The sequence below is a fragment of the Rhinolophus ferrumequinum genome, chromosome 2 (assembly GCF_004115265.2).
Source record: "Rhinolophus ferrumequinum isolate MPI-CBG mRhiFer1 chromosome 2, mRhiFer1_v1.p, whole genome shotgun sequence".
Taxonomy (NCBI): Eukaryota; Metazoa; Chordata; class Mammalia; order Chiroptera; family Rhinolophidae; genus Rhinolophus; species Rhinolophus ferrumequinum.
The window spans coordinates 29,766,473-29,783,787 of record NC_046285.1 but is presented as its reverse complement, the minus strand read 5'-3'; the positions used below and the strand labels follow the sequence as shown (position 1 = coordinate 29,783,787).

Below are 17,315 nucleotides of genomic sequence, written 5' to 3'. Positions count from 1 at the left end.
CAGACAAATACATCAGTGGAATAGAATTAAGTATTTAGAAATAGATAAAACATAACCAGTGGGGGGGGCCAGATGGCTCAGTTGGTTAGAGCGTGAGCTCTCAACAACAAAGGTTGCCAGTTCAATTCCCACATGGGATGGTGGGCTGCGCCCCCTGCAACTAAAGATTGAAAACGGCAACTGGACTTGGAGCTGAGCCGCACCCTTCACTAGACTGAAGGACAACGAATGATAGATCCTGGAAAAACACACTGTTCCCCAATATTCCCCAATAAAAAATAAATAAACAAATAAATAAGTAAGTAAATAAATAAATAAATGAATAAGATAATCAGTCAGTTGATTTAAAAAAAATACACAAAAGCAATTCAATTGGAAAAGGAAAGATTTTTCAACAAATGGTGCTGGACTAACTGGGTAAAAATATCACACTCAAGATTCAATTTGAGATGGACCATAGATATAAAAGCAAACGCTAAAACTATCAAGCTTCTCTAAGAAAATATAGGAGTATATTGCCACTTTGGGAAAGACAAATATTTTTTTTTAAAAGAGAACACAAAAAGCACTAAACATAAAAGAAAAAAATGATGCCTTGGACTTATCAAAACTAAAAACTACTGCTCATCAAAAGACACTGTTAAGAAAATAAAAATGGAAGCCACAGATCAGGAGAAAATGTTACATAGATAGATGATAGATAGATAGATAGATAGATAGATAGATAGATAGATAGATAGATAGATAGATGATAGATAGATTATATATATCTGACAAAGGAAATGTATCCATAAGTATAAACTAGAATTGTAAATCTAATTGTAAATTAGAATTGTAAATTGTAAAAAAAATACACATTACTTGTAAGAATACAAACAGCCCACTTTTTAAATTGGGTAAAAGACTTAAATAGACATTTCATGAAAAAAGGTATATAGACGGCACTAAGCACATGAAAATACTCAGCATCTTAGTAATTGGACTAATGCAAATTAAAACCACAATGAAATATCATTTCACACCCCACTAGAATGGCTACAACAAAACCAATGTTGCCAAATGTGGCTGAGTATGTGGAACAACTGGAACTCGAGCAATTTGCTACTAGGAATTTCAAATGGTCCAACCATTTTGGAAGGCTGTGTGGCAAATTCTTACAAAGCTAAAGATACACCTACCTGTGACACAGAAATTCCATTTCTAGATAAATATGCAAAACAAATGGAAATATACATCCAAAAAGAGACTAGTACCAGAATGTTACTATCTGTTGTGGATGTTATTATATGACACCTGGATCCTCCCCTTTAGGACTGAACCATTCATTCCTCCAGCTTTGAAGAATGTTGGCAACTGAAAACACTTAGCTGAGTCCTATTGTAGAAACAGACTCAACTAAAGAGTCAACTCATCCAAGATCCTATGATGCATGCCATAGTTGGTCAATGCCAGGAAATAAAGGCTCATGTCCCAGCCTCAATACCTCAAGAAGTGTATTATCCAAAGACAGCTGCACTATGTATCCCATCTCACTCTTCTTATAATATGATGATGACACTTCTCATTGCGAGGTGAGGTCGATGTTCCGTCTCTGGGAATCAAATGGAGTTTTGTATCTGCCTCAGCCAATAGAGTGGGAGAAATGGTGTTCTGTGACTTCCCAGCTAGATAATGCAAGGTGATTTGGCTTCCACCTGGCTCTCTCTCACTTAGAATATGTGGCTTGGGAGACTTGAGCCTATAGGTAACGTGAGAAACCTGGCTGCTTTGAAGCCTCCATGCTGGAAATATCAAGGGGAGAAACTACACAGAGACACACAGAGAGAGGCATGAGGAGCTTCAACTGTTTCAACTTTTTGAGTCTTTTGAGCCCAGACACCACACATGAGTGAAGAAACTTAAGATGACCCCACTCCAACAACCATCTGAGGGTAACTTCATGAGAGATCCTCACTCAGAACTACCCAGGCATGCTGCTTCAAAATTCTGGACCCAGAAAAGCCATGAAGGATAATAAATGATTATTATTTTAAGCCACTAAGTTTGGGGGTTATTTGTTCTATAGCAATTGATAACTAATACAGTAGGCAACTCTGATGGGGCAACCCAGCTTCAGCTGTGTTGCAATTGAGCTGCACCTCCACAACTAGGATTGAAAGGACAACAACTTGACTTGGAAAAAGAAAAAAAGCCCTGGAAGTACACACTGTTCCCCAATAAAGTCCTGTTCCCCTTCCCCAATAAAATCTTTTTTAAAAATGATAATAATTACGGTCAATTTTTCCTTTTACCCAATCTGGCTTTCATCATTCCCCCATAAATATTGATTCTAAGAGCACCTGTTGCAATCTTTATGGAGACAAATCTTCAATTCAGAATTTGTTTACCAGGGCACCCAATCCTAGCAATGTTATTCATGATAGTTAAAATGAAATGCCCAGAAATCCATCAACAGGAAACTGAATAAACAAATTATGTTTCATTCATATAATGGAATATTGATTATTCAGCAATAAAAAAGCAACAAACACAACAATACAGATACATCTCAAAAACATTATGTTAACAAAAATATTAATACTATAAAAGAGCAAATGCTGTATGATTCTTTTTATATGAGTTCAAGGAGAGCAAAACTAATTTAAGGTGATAAAATCAGAACAGTGTTTGCCCAAGGAGTGATGAGGAGGGATAGAGCGATTGGCTGGCAAGGAACACATACAACAACAGCAAAAAGTGAACATCTCCTAACTCTTAGCCAGATAAGCATAAAATCTTACTCTAAAGGTTTCTACCTCAATTACTTTTACCTAATATGTCATTTCTGACTCTCAATAAAAAATTACAAGGCATCCTAAAAGGCAATAAACAAAAGAACAAGAACAACAAAAAAACACAGCTTGAAGAGAAAAGCCAAGTATCAGAACCACACTTACATATGATTTTGGAATTATCAGATCAGGAATTTAAAATAATTATGGTCAGGCCAGCCCGGTGGCTCAGTCAGTTAGAACCCCATGCTCCTAACTCCAAAGGCTGCCGGTTCGATTCCCACATGGGCCAATGGGCTCTCAACCACAAGGTTTGCCAGTTCAATTCCTCAAGTCCCACAAGGGATGGTGGGCTCCGCCCCCTGCAACTAAGATTGAACAACGGCACTTTGAGCTGAGCTGCCTCTTGGATGGCTTAGTTGGTTGGTGCACGTCCTCTCAACCACAAGGTTGCCATTTCGATTCCTGCAAGGGATGGTGGGCTGCGCCCCCTGCAACTAGCAATGGCAACTGGACCTGGAGCTGAGCTGCGCCCTCCACAACTAAGACTGAAAGGACAACAACTTGAAACTGAAATGACACCCTCCACAACTAGGATTGAAAGGACAACAACTTGACTTGGGGAAAAAAAAAAGTCCTGGAAGTACACACTGTTCCCCAATAAAGTCCTGTTCCCCTTCCCCAATAAAATCTTTAAAAAGATAATAATAATTATGGTCAATATGCTAAGACATTTAACGGAAAAAGTGGACAACATGCAAGAACAAGAGGGTAATATAAGCAGAGAGATGGAAACTCTAAGAAAGAATCAAAAGAAATGTTAGAAACCAAAAGCACTGTAACGGAAATAAAGAACTACTTTGGTGGATTCATCAGTAGACTGGACATGGAAGAAAAGAATCAGTGAGCATGAAGAAATGTTAGTAGAAATTTCTCAAACTAAAAAGCAAAGAGAAAAAAATGAAAAAGTAACAGAATATCCAAGAATTGCAGGACAAAAGGTGTAACATGTACATACTAGAAGGAGAAGAAAGGGAAAAAGGAACAGAAAAAATATTAGAAGTTTTAATGTCTGAGAATATTCCAAAATAAATGACAGAACCAAACCACAGATCTAGGAATCTCAGAGAACATCAACCAGAATAAATGTCAAAAACAAAAAACTACACTTAGGCATACATTATTCAAACTACAGAAAGTAAAATGATGATGAGAAATTTCTGAAAGAAGCAAAGGGGGTGCAACCCTCACCTATATAGAAACATATATAAGAATTATACTGGAATTCTCAGAAACCATGCAAGCAATAAGAGAGGAATGAAATATTTAAAGTGCTGAAAGAAAAAACCAAGAATTCTGAATCCAAGGAGCTATTTTATAAAAGTAAAGGAGAAATAAAGATATACTCAGAAAAAAATTGAGAGAGTTTGCCACCAGTACATCTACTTTGCAAGAAATGTTAAAAGAAGTTCTTCTAAGAAAAGGAAATCATATAGGTCAGAAACTTGGATCTACATAAGAAAATAAAAGCATTAGAGAAGCAATAAATGAAGCTAAAATCTTTTAATTTTTTATTTTTAATTGATTTAACAGATAAGTTTGTTCAAAAGAATAATAACAATGATACTTTTTAAGTATAAATGATATGGTAAGAGAGGAGAGAAAATGGAACCATTTAAAATGCTCAATTAAAATCAGAGAAGGCAGGATCTGGGATCCAAGATGGAGTAGATAAATGCCGTGCTTGCCTCATCCCATGAAAACATCAAAACTACAACTAAATTATAGAACAATCAACCTAGAGAACCATCTGAAGTCTAGCCGAACACAAGTTTTATAACTAAGAATATAAAGAAAAAGCCACGTCAAGAATGGTCAAGAATGGTAGGAAGGGTGGAGACGCGAAAGGGACTAGCCTCAAACCTCTGGCAGATGAAAACTGGGGATATCTTGGCCACAGAGGTTCCCTCATGGAGGAGCAAGGAACCTCATCTCTGCACCAGATTCCCCAGCCTAGAGTACTGGTGCCGGGAAAAGGAGCCCTCACAACATCTGGCTGTGAAAAACAGTGGGGATTCTGACCATCTATGTGGATGGAAGGCTGCAGGGAAACTCAGGTGTCCTCTTAAAGGGCCCGAGTACACACTCACTCACTCACCTGGGCTCCGGCAGAGGGACGGTGACTTGGGGGCATTTGAGGCATGCGGGAGACAGACTAAAGTGTGTAGCCTTGGATGAGAGCTGGAGGACAGTCACCATTTTCCCTATGTGGGGGTCCTTCTCGCATGCAGCTGGCAGGCGGGTGCCATCTTTCCTCTGTCTAGCCCACCCTCTCCAGCCAAATCTGAATCTGATTGGTCTGGAGAGCTCCACAGCTCCACCCTGCTGACTCACTGGGATCCTGCAATGGCAGAGGCACTTTCTGGGTGAGCAGCCAGCCCTAACCACATTGCCCTCTTTTTAAAAAAACTATTGAAGTCTGTGGACCCCAGGCAGATGGTGACTGGCCTTGGTGTACTATAAGACTTTTGCTGAGTAGCTCCAGGCTCAGCACTGGCACCAAACCAGAGTGTACATTAACTGGTGACCACAAGTTTTCCCACTCTAGTGACTCCCTGAAACTCTGCCACACCCAACTCTGTACTGCGTGAGGCTTTATCAGCAGCTGAACCCTACGGGAGCTGGCAGGTGACAGCAGGCCTTAGAGTATCCTGCCTTTTTGTGGAGCTACCCCAGACCTGATACTGGTGGCAGCCATCCTCAGTTCACAGCATTGCCTCTCCAACATGCCTTCAAGTCCAGCATAGAGAGTGACCAACCATAGGTAGTTTTATAGCTCTCACTAGGTAGTCCCTGGCTGGTCACAGGCAGTGGGTGACCTGGGCCTGCACCAAAGCCCCTTTTATGCGACCCCAGAAAGAACATACCTGGAGGTTGGCTTTAGACCAGAGCAGAGCACCACCCAATTAGCCCCACATGTGGCACAGTCAAAGGGCAGTCTCAATAAGCACAAGAGGGACGGCCGGTGGCTCAGGTGGTTGGAGCACCATGCTCCTAATGCTGAGGTCGCTGGTTTGATTCCCACATGGGCCAGTGAGCTGCACCCTCCACAGCTAAGATTGTGAACAACAGCTCTCCCTGGAACTGGGCTGCTGTGAGCAGCTGGAGATCGGCGTGAGCTGCCATGGGCTGCTGTGAGCTACCATGTGCTGCCATGAACTGCCGTGAGCTGCTGTGGGCTACCGTGTGCTGCCATGAGCGGCCGGCAGCCAGCGTGAGAGGCCCACAGCCCGCAAGAGCTGCTGTGAGCAGGCAACCAATGACTGGCCACCGACTGTCTCAGATGTGGGGAGCAAAAAGCTCATAATACCAGCATGAGCCAGGGAGCTGTGTCCTACACAGCTAGACTGTGAAACAACAGCTTGAAACAGAGGGGGGGGCAGTAGGCAGAGAAGAGTAAAAAATAAATAAATAAGCACAAGAGCCTGCTGGGGTAAATCGTATACCGTGTGGTAAGAGCCCTGCACAGCATCCCATAAGCTGTGGATGGAGCCAAACCCCACAGCCAGTCAGCCTGAGGGTCAATCCAACCCACTGATAACAATCAAGACTCAGTTATAATAGCAGGACACACACAACCCACACAAAGGACATTCCTGGAGCATCCACAGCAGGTAACCCAGGAGACTGTGCCAGGACCCCATAGGGCACCTACTGCATAAGGCCACCAGGCCAAGACTGGGAAACATAGTAGATCTACCTAATACATAGAAACAAACACAGAGAAGCAGTCAAAATGAGGAAACAAATAAATACATGCCAAATGAAAGAACAGGAATAAACTCCAGAGAAAGAACTAAACGAAATGGAGGCAAGCAAACTACTAGAGACAGAGTTCAAAACAATGGTTATAAGGATGCTCAAGGAACTTAGTGAGAACTTCAACAAAGAGATAGCCAGCATAAAAAAGGACATAGAAACCATAAAAAAGAAGCAGTCAGAAGTGAAGAATACAATAATTCAAATGAGAATGCACTAGAAGGAATTAGCAGCAGACTAGATGAAAAAGAGGACTGAATCAGCAACTTGGAAGACAAGGGAGCAAAAAACATCCAATCAGAACAGCAAAAAGAAAAAAGATTCCCAAAAAATGAGGACAGTTTAAGGGACCTCTGGGATAACATCAAATGTAACAACATTCGCATCATAGGAGTACCAGAAGGAGAAGAGAAAGCAAGGGATTGAGAACCTATTTGAAGAAATAGTGCCTGAAAACTTTCCTAACCTGGCAAAGAAAATAGACATACAAACCCAGAAAGTATGTACAGTCCGAAACAAGATGAACCAAAACACATTCTAATTAAAATGGCAAAGATTAACGACAAAGAGAATCCTAAAAGCAGCAAGGGAAAGGCAACTGGTAACTTATAAGGGAGCTCTCAAAAGATTGTCAGCTGATTTCTCACCAGAAACTTTGCAAGCCAGAAGGGATTGATAGGAAATATTCAAAGTGATGAAAAGCAAGGATCTACAACAAAGATTACTCTACCCAGCAAGACTATCATTTAAAATTGAAGGATAAAAAGCTTCCCAGATAAGAAAAAGCTAGAGGAGTTCATCACCACCAAACAAGTATTACAAGGAATGTTAGAGGGACTTCTTTAAGACAAAAAAAAAAGATTAAAAATATGAATAATAAAATGGCAATAGCTACATATCTACCAATTACTTTCAATGTAATCGGATTAAATGCTTTGATCAAAAACATGTGGTGGATGAATGGATAAGAAAACAAAAATCTTTGTATATGCTGCCTATAAGAGACTCATTTCAGATTGAAAGACACACAGAGACTGAAAATAAAAGGATGAAAAAAGTTATTTCATGAAAACGGAAAAAAAAAAAGTGGTGATAACAATACTTATATCAGACAGAATAAACTTTAAAACAAAGGCTATAAAAAGAGACAAAGAAGGACTCAGTAATCCCACTTCTGGGTATTTGTCTGAAGAAACCCAAAACGCTACTTCGAGGGGACATGTGCATCCATATGTTCATTGCAGCATTGCAGCAGTTTACAATGGCCAAGATGTGGAGGCAGCCTGGTGCTGATGGAAGAATGGATAAAGGTGGTATATATGTATATACAGTAGAATATTGCTCGGCTATGGAAGGAAATGGGTTCTTGTCATCTGCAGTGGCATGGATGGACCTGGAGGGTATTGTGCTGAGTGGAGTACATCAGATAGTGAAAGACAGATGCAATATGATTTCACTTATGTGTGGAGTCTAAAGAACAAAACAAACAAAACAAAACAAACACACTCAAAGATACAAAGAACATTTTGATGGCTGCCAGATGGGAGGGGGATTGGGAGGTGGTGAAAAACAGGGTGGGATTAAGAAGTACAAATTGGTTGTTCCACAGTAGTCATGGCAATATAGGGTATAGCATAAGGAATATAGTCAATAATATTATAACTATGTATAGTATCAAATGGGTATTAGATTTATTGGGGTGGTAGATGGGGGGGCAGTTGAGGGGTAGGGTGAAAATGGTGAAGGGATTAAGAAGTACAAATTGGTAATTACAAAATACTCAATGGGATGTAAGTACAGCATAGAGAATATTGCCAATAATATGGAAATAGCTATGTATCATGCCAGGTGAGTACTATACTAGTCAAGAGGATCACTTCTTAAATTAAACAAATGTCTAACCACTATGCTGTATACCTGATATTAATACAAAATAATATGGAATGTTAACTGTAATTGAAAAATTTAAAAAGGGGGGAGAAAGGTTAAGGGGAATAAGAGGTTCAAATTACCAGGTATAAAACAAATAAGCTATGGGGATATAATGTACAGCATGGGGAATATAGTAAAAAATGTTGATAGGGCTGTATGGTGTCAAATGGTTGCTGAACTAATGGTGATCACTTCTTTAGGAATAATATTGAACAAGTATGGTGTACAGCTGAAACTGATATAATGTTATATATTAGCTCTATTTTTTAATAAAAATCTTTTAAAAAAATAATACAGGGTTAATAGGCAAAAGTAAATTGTTTTTCCTTGGGGGTTTCTGCACTGTATAGGTAGGACAAATTCAGATTCTATAACCTGGGGTTTCAATTACTTGCAGTGACTTTTTTTTTCCTTACTCATGGCCCTGAACAGGTAAGAGTTATTGAATGCTTCTCTGGGCTAGTGAGGAGAACTTTTCTAATCTCCTTTTCATAAATGAGGCAACTCCTTAAGGCTTCAGGTGTTATGCCCTTGGCTCAGGTCCAACTTGCCCACTTCACACGTGAAGGAAATCATGCCTCCTGTCCCCATGTATGCACGGAAGCCACAACCCCCAATCACTAGAGTTTATACCAGTACCATTATGGTATTGACTTTTCTCTTTGTTTCTGCCACCTGGGATTTCCCTTCCAGAAAGGAAGCCTGCTTATGTATTTTAATTATTATTATATTTTGTTCATAATTTCTGCAAGTTCCTAAGTAGGAAGGAGACCTGTCCATGTCTACTCAGTCTGCCTTTTTGCTGTAAAGTGAGTCATGTCTTATACTTGAGTATTTTGATTCCCTTTAGAGCAAGGGTCATGGCTTATATCTCTAGGTCCTCACATAATGCCAGATGTATGGAAGTTATCCAACAAATGTTTGCTGATGGGCTTCTTTTCCATTTGCATTTTGATTGAGGCTATCAAGCCCAAGTTGAGCTATCCACTCCTGTATTGTAATCACATTTTTAACACCTTGTGCTCCTCAGTTCAAGACCCAATCCTCTGAAATGCCTAAATTACCCATAAAATACAGCAAAAGTATATGGGTACTTTTAAGCCGCTGGGTTTGAAGTAAAGAAAGTCAGATCCAGAAAAATTAAGTGACTTGTTTATATCATATAACTAGTTTTTAGAATTATGGACTCATACAGGTGACATTAACTATTCATTTGTCCAGCTTCCTTATTCTATGTAAAGTACATAAAGCGTACACTTTACACAAAGAGTAACTTATTCCAGATCAATAATTAATTAATAGCTGAGTGGGGGTTGCAATTCAGATCTCTTGGTTACTAATCAAGGGTTCCTGTTCCCTGCCTTTACCACAGGGAGGGCAGGTGAGCTTCAGCTTCTTTTATTTGAGGAATCATATACTAGAACATATTTAATAATAGTATTTTGTCTTTTATAAAGTTGGTATGATATTAATAATATTTCTCTACATCCTTTCAAATTTCAGTAAGGAGGATTTCCAGAAATATTAGCCCTGTTTTCAATAACTTTACTACATGTCATGGAAAACTAAATGCAGAATATGTGACATGCACTTCATTTTGTTTGAGAAAATAGCATCAAGTATTAAACATTTCAAATGGAAACATGAATTCAATTTCTTCTCCTAAACTAGACAAAATTAGAATCTGTTTTTGAAAAGTCTAGTTTGATTAAGTGGGGGAATAAAAATATCTTTCCTTAGTCAAATAAATTACATCAGGAAACTAGTGTCTGGCTCAGAGTCTTCAAATGTTTAAAATTCAGGAATCTGTCATTTGTCCCAGACCAGGAATTTGAAATATTTGGGTGAGGACACAGTTTACTCTTAAGTGAGAGAACAATGTTTAGGAAAGTTTATTCCATTGTGGCGAAAAAAGTTAAACAAAATACATAAAGTGTTGTCTTTACTTAAGGTCAATTTTGTTCAATATTAACTACCTGCTTACATATTTCAATAAACTGGTTAAGTATTTTAATAAAATTTTCCCCGATGGTGTAGTATAATATAAATATATTTTTAAAAAAATACAGGAAGATATAGCAGTTCTTAGAACTGTTTCTGTTTCTGTTTTGAGCTAGTCAATAGAGCTTAATGATTAAACCTATTACAGACCTTCAGTTTGACAAACCGAGTTTCAATCCAAAGGTTCAATCTAAGCCAATGGCATCTATTCAAGACGTAATTCAGGGGCTGGAGAAAACTGCACTAACCTACAGTAGCCAGCATTTACTGAGTGCTTACAGCGTACTAGACATCATCTTAAATCTGTCAGTGTATTAACTCATTTATTCTTCATATCAGCCCTATAAAGTAGGGCTTATGTGAACCCAGGCAGTCTGGCTTCAGAGTTTTTTCTCTCCCCAATTCTAATATACACATTCTTAACTACCATATTCTATAGTAGATTTTTCCTTAATAACATGTGTTATCAAAGACACATAGATGGTGGTTTTATTCAAAATTCCAAGTAAAAATATTTAATACATGGAAATCAAGTAAAAAATCCACTAAGCCGAGGTTCTTGCCTCTTAATTTAAGGAAGTGACTTTAAAAATGGGATCAGTAATTTAAACATCACTAATTCTGATGTTAAAATAATTCATGCCCCTAAACCAATTACATAACAAAATTTATTCCTCAAGAAATTCCTTTCCTTTCATAGAAATTATTCTCTTGATTTAGAGAATGATTATATGAGGAAGCAAAAAGGGTGACTGAAAAAGGAGCAGAAGAGAGATTTACAGCTGACAAGTAAGACTAAATAACACTACAGTTACCTAAAACCCAACTTCCTCCATTCAGAAAACACTTCTTTAGACCTTTTTTTTTTTAACCCCAAAATGCAACCTGTCCTCCAGGAATAGTCGCATGAGTCTGATTTAGTATCGAATTTGTCTCTTGAGGAACTACTGTAATTCAGGAAAATGAAAGCCAAATATCTATAGACAAATTATTTTCCAAGAATCAATAAACTCTCCTTGACCTTTCCCTCACAACCCACAATTCTTACTGTGCAAGAATTTCAGTGCTATAAAGTCTAACCTGGGGCTTGGGAATATTTTAACCTACAAAAGTCTCTTGTTAGCCTGTGGCACAAGTGAATCCTGTGATAGGTAATGAAGGCTAAAGTATGTGGAGACGGGTAGGAAAGAGTCATGATGGCGGAGAGCAGGAAGAGGCATAGGATATGGTTGAATAAGGAATAATCGTCATTGCTAATAGGTTGTGAGGATAAGATACTCTCCCATTGGTCAGAGTTAAAGAGAACATTCCCTACTATTATGATTATGGACATCTGTCCATATTTACATCAGGCTTAGGTCAAGTTGAAAAACGTCAATGGAAAGATAGACAATGAAGCTTATGTTTTTATTTTACTTTCATCATGTAGATGGGACCCAAAAGCCATGCTGCTTCTTGTGTTACAATGTTCTTGCTATTAGAAGCACGACTCCAATAGAGATGGAGCACTTTATGTCTGTCCATTCTGAAAAATACATAAGATAAGGTGGACATTATTCTTTTAAAAATGCCCAATGTGAAAGGTTGAAGGGCTGGCAAAATGTAGATTTTTCTCAAACATAAAAGCATCCTACAAGATTGTTGATCATATGGTTAAACAAAAGAAGCCACACAAAGTTGGAGAGATCTTAATGAAGCCAAAGCCTCAGAAATGGTCAATGTGTTACATCGCTTGGAGCAGAGGAAGAAAAAACTAAAATAGTGTCTATGTTAACTGATGTATACAAATCCAGAATTACATTTATTTTGATATTTTGAGGCAAATCACAAGAAATTCTGAATGTAGTTATTTGACAACTCTTAGTCCAGTTTTCACATAATTTTTTCATTTACTCATCAACTTTGTATTGGCAGCTATATTCCAAGTATTGTTTTAGGTGCAGGGAATATAGATTAACAAGTCAGGCAGGTCCTCGACTTATTCTAAAAGCTTTCATTCTAGAAATGGGGAGATAGTCAACCCGCAAACAAATAAATAAGAAATTATGAAGTGATAAAAGCCATGAAAAAAAATACATGTGAAAGAGAATGAATGAGGTGATAACCTTAGAGTGAGTGGATAGGAAAGGTCTATTTGAGGAGGTGACATATCACCTAAGACCTAAACCACCAAAGAAGGAGACAGCCATGTGAAACTCTTGATGAAGAGTTTCAGACAAACTGATATCATCAGAGAAAAACTCCAAGTCTTGAGCCCCTTTTGAAAATTGCAAAAGTCATCAATAGTTTTGAAAAATATTTTACTATGTAAAACTTCAAATGCATAGGACATCTTGCTCCTGGGAGCATAGATGGGAAAGATGTTACACTTGGCAATATTTTTGTGTATCAACATGTCTGCATCTGTGTTTACTTCTATATTGTGTGTGTGTGCATGCATGTGTGTTTGTGTGTGTGTATTTAATACATAGTGAAATGTATTTTATTTCAAAAATATTGTGATGCTTTGGTGAAAAAAGATCATTATTATTTAATGTTTTCATCGCCAACGTAAAAAATGCCAAAGACTATTCTAGCAATCCTAAAAGAAGTCTCATCTACTCACATGAAATGCTGTCAGCTTCATCAGGACCAGATCCTTGAATCATCATCTTTTACAAGAGGCCTTATTAAGGAATAGAAGCAGAATAAAAACTTTTTCTATACAACACAGATCACTGGCATTCTAGAGGACATGTCTTGAAGCACTTGCTTAATATTTAAACCAATGATTCATTTTTATAAACAAAAAGTAAACACACAGAATAATTAGACAGAGATGAGCTCATTTGTGGCTTGTTTGATGGCTACTAGATGGTGGGGTGCGTGAATAGGAGAAATCTTTCTATGAAAGGCAGTCACCAGCATGAATACTGTCAGAAAATGAACAGTGTTCTAAGCATTGCAGTTGGATGTAGTGTCTTTTGCTGTTCTGGACTAGAAGATCAATAGCAGACAATCATATAACTTTGCAAAGCTGGAGAAAATGCTTTTGCACAACATAGCAAAACGTGGCAAAATTATGGCAGATACTCTGCCATCAAAAATCTACAGACACCATTTGAAGACTCAGAAAACCTTAAAATTGAAGCAGGAATACTAATCTCTCTATAAGCACCATTAATAAAGTAGAATCTCATTGACTTGAAGACAAACAACGTGACATCCCAAAGGGCCTAACTTTGCCTAGCAAAACAACAAAATGCTCAGATTCTAGTGGTTACTGCATAACTTTGTGAATTAGGGTTTTCAGCCATAGTTGTCTCAAAAAGAAAAGATGAATTAATTGATTGGGTTACCATTGTCTTGCTTCTAGAAAGGCAGAACAGTGTGGAACTGGAGCATAGGCACTGAACTCAGAATAATCTAGATTCCAATCCAGACTCAACACTTTCTAACTATGTAAGCTTAAAAACATTCTAGGGAGGCTGGGTGGCTCAGTTGGTTAGAGCGCGATCTCTTAACAACAAGGTTGTCAGTTCAATTGCCGCATGGGATGGTGGGCTGCGCCCCCTGCAACTGAGATTGAGGACGGCAACTGGACTTGGAGGTGATAGGCTCTGGAAAAACACACTGCTCCCCAATAAAAAAATTAAAACAAGAAAAACCATTCTATGAGCCTCAGTTTCCCCATCTGTAACATGGATATATTCATATCTGCCTCAAAGGGTGCTTGTCAGGATTAAATAAAATAAAGCGTGTGAATTTTTTTGCTTAGTACCTAAAATATAGTAAGAATTTTTAAATTGTGAATTTTATAATAATGAAATATCCATAACTCTCTCCTTAAAAAATAAATTTAAAAACAACTCATCTCTACACCCAAGTAAAGAAACCAAAGCGAGACCATTCAGTAATTACATTAGATGGGATGAGATGCGATGGAAAGAGATGGAGTAGAGTGATGGAATGAGTGGAAGGGAGTGACATGGAATGAACCAGAATTTACCAACTGAAACAAAATCTGAATAAAATGTACAAGGCAAAATATAACAGTAAGCAGTATCAGTCTGTCAATCTTTCTCTTTAAATGATAGCAATAACCCCTTCCTTTTCAACTGGGTGTACCCCCAAACCGAGTGCTGTCCCTTGTAAAAAGAGCCAGTTTAAACTTGTGCTCAGAGCAAGGAAACGCTTGTCTTTTCTGAGGAGCTGGTGTGCTTCTACTGCTAGACATAGGATATTTATTACTTACTCTGCTTCGTTTTGGGCCTTAGACCTCAGGAAGCTCAGGCTTAGGTTTTGTATTTATTTTTAGCAACTGCCCCCAGCCTTCGACTTTCATATACTTTCTGTTCCCCACTCTGTCCTCTTCCTTACAATGTTTTTGTATTTTGGTCCTTGTTTTAATGGTTCCTTTGTACCTACCACAAATTTCCCTTTAACAGTAGATGTCAAATAAGTAAAGGAAGGAAGGAAGGAAGGAAGGAAGGAAGGAAGGAAGGAAGGAAGGAAGGAAGGAAGGAAGGAAGGAAGGAAGGAAGGAAGGAAGGAAGGAAGGAAAGAAGGAAGGAAGGAAGGGAGGAAGGAAGGAAAGAAAGATTTCTTAAAAGTATATATTTAAATAAGGTCTTATAAATGTAACAGCCTTCATAGGGTAAACTCTATCGTTCATAATTTTTTTAAACTGCAACTAAACTATTTTTAAAAACTTAAATGAAGAAACAGAATACATTTTCCTCAAGTTCAAATTTGATTGTTTTTGTTCTGGTAAATTTTGTTATGGTACGTTCTCTAAATCCTATTCACACAGTATTCTCAAAATATTGTTCTTTGGTGGAAGAAAACCGGATCTATTCTCAGCTACCACTCTGTCAGCTGCCAATATATTTGATTCCTTTTGTGCCCCACAGAGGATCTTTGCAGTCGGGCCATGCACTGTACTCCTGTGGGCTCCCCCAACCTTTGTCTGCAGTTATCTTCTCAGAGGGCAGACCACCTCTCTTTCTGCCCTCTCCTGGCTGACATTATTTACTCTTATTTATTCAGTTTCCTTAGGAACTTTCTCTGTTTCTTACAAAAGGGGAGTGCTTTGAATCCCTCACGAAGAACCTCTGCAGAACAAGAGGACAGCATAAGGATAAGGGAAAGTCTCTGCTGATAGTTTCTGGGGCTTTTCCATAAACATCCTGTTTTTCACACCATAACCCCTCTCCCCCAACCCCCAATCCCCTGTCAGCTGTAGCACAGCAGGTGACTAACAAATCTTTGCTGAATAGCCAGGAAAATTATGTTAATTTTTGAGTAGTTTTCTACACCTGAGAAGTGGGAACTTTGTGCGCAAACCATAATATCATTCTATTTACAATCCTAGAGAGAACATTCCTAAACTTCCTTCTTGAGATAAAATTCTATTCTGCGTATGTTTATGTGTATACGTGTGTGTGTGTGTGTATGTCCGTAACTATTTTCTTCTCTTGGATTTAGCTAAACAAACCCAAACACTTGTTATTAATGATTTTCATTATTACTCTGCTATCTATTCAGTCAGGAGTTAAAAAGGCCAATTCAACCATGTCATTTGTCACCCTGCACATACATGTACACACACACACACACATTCGTGTATATACAACCACATGTTTGCCATCAGTTGACCCTTGCATATATTTCATAAATAGCACCTTGGTAGGCAGCTCAGCCTAGACATGGCACGCTCCAGTATTGTTGTGGCAGGTGGCATAGACAGAGGCTCACTGCCTTCTCTCGCTCTGAGTTAAACATAGTAGGACAACATTACCTCTGTTGATCCTGAGCACGGTCATCCAAATGTCCAGTCCCAAAACAATGGCGGTCAGCAGCCCACACACTACAGCCACCAGCACCCTGGAGTCACATGTGCGGCAGAAAGCCATGGGGAAGCCAAACCACAAATCCACTCCTGCGTGAAAAACAACTAGCTTCTTTTTTTCTTGTGCCAAGAAGTGTAATCAGAAACTATTCCAAAAAGAAAAATAATTCCTTCTTTCAGTGACCTATCAGGCAAATGCCGTCATATTTTTTTTTTTTTTTTTTTTTTAGGTTTTTTGAGGTTAATCAGGCGGAATGCAGTTTGAATGACCTACTCTGCTTGCAATTTCCTCACCTTCACTGAATGAGAACATGAAAAAAGTGATTGGAGTTATGGGAAAAGGAAGATAACTCAGGGCAATAACAAAGAAGGGGAGGGACTAGCTAAGCAGGTCAAAGTGTAAATGTCCTGATAAGCAAGAAAGTGGGGAAGGGAACAAAGCAAAAGAGAGGAAGCCAGGAAGGCAACTCAGTGATCATATATGGCGGCTTTCTATGCTTTTGTTAGGAGGCTCTGGCAGAACTTCAGGCCACACGGACTTCTTCTTGGGGAAATACAGTAGGTTGTCAATAAGAGGTTACACGGTGCTACCCACACGTGAGGCCACTACTTGCTCTTCTATAAGGAGCCCACATTTTTGACAGCTGCAGTTGGAAGTGAGCACTCCTGGCACGGGGTGAAAACACGGAAGCCCAGCATGACAACCCACCTGACTTCTCAGAGTGTTTAGTATGTTCACGTACATTACAAACTGTGAAGTTCCCCACATTATTCTACCATAGAATTCTCTTCTTGAGAAAAATCAGAGCTAGCATTCTCGCTTAATTGAACAATATGACAGGAACTGCTCACGAGACCCATGTGTGCTATATGGTGATGACAATTTTCTGTTGCAGGGTTTCAATATTTTGAAGGGGTGGTAGTCTAGTAACTGAAAAACTGATTTTGGTGGTGCTCAGACA

The 17,315-nt window shown here is 38.7% G+C and overlaps 1 protein-coding gene across 3 annotated transcripts in view; it reads right to left on the bottom strand.

Moving 5' to 3' along the window:
- The window catches only part of ADGRG7 (adhesion G protein-coupled receptor G7), a 65,068-nt gene extending 48,503 nt beyond the window's left edge, over window positions 1–16,565 (bottom strand). For 2 of the 3 annotated variants that reach the window (XM_033121136.1, XM_033121149.1), the window contains exon 1: window positions 16,303–16,565. In XM_033121136.1, the coding sequence (XP_032977027.1) occupies window positions 16,303–16,417 (115 nt within the window). In that variant the 5' untranslated portion in view covers window positions 16,418–16,565. Of the gene's footprint in view, window positions 1–13,128; window positions 13,225–16,302 lie in introns of those variants that run through there. The other variant, XM_033121142.1, reaches the window with a different exon arrangement.
- Between the last annotated feature and the right edge of the window lie 750 nt (window positions 16,566–17,315).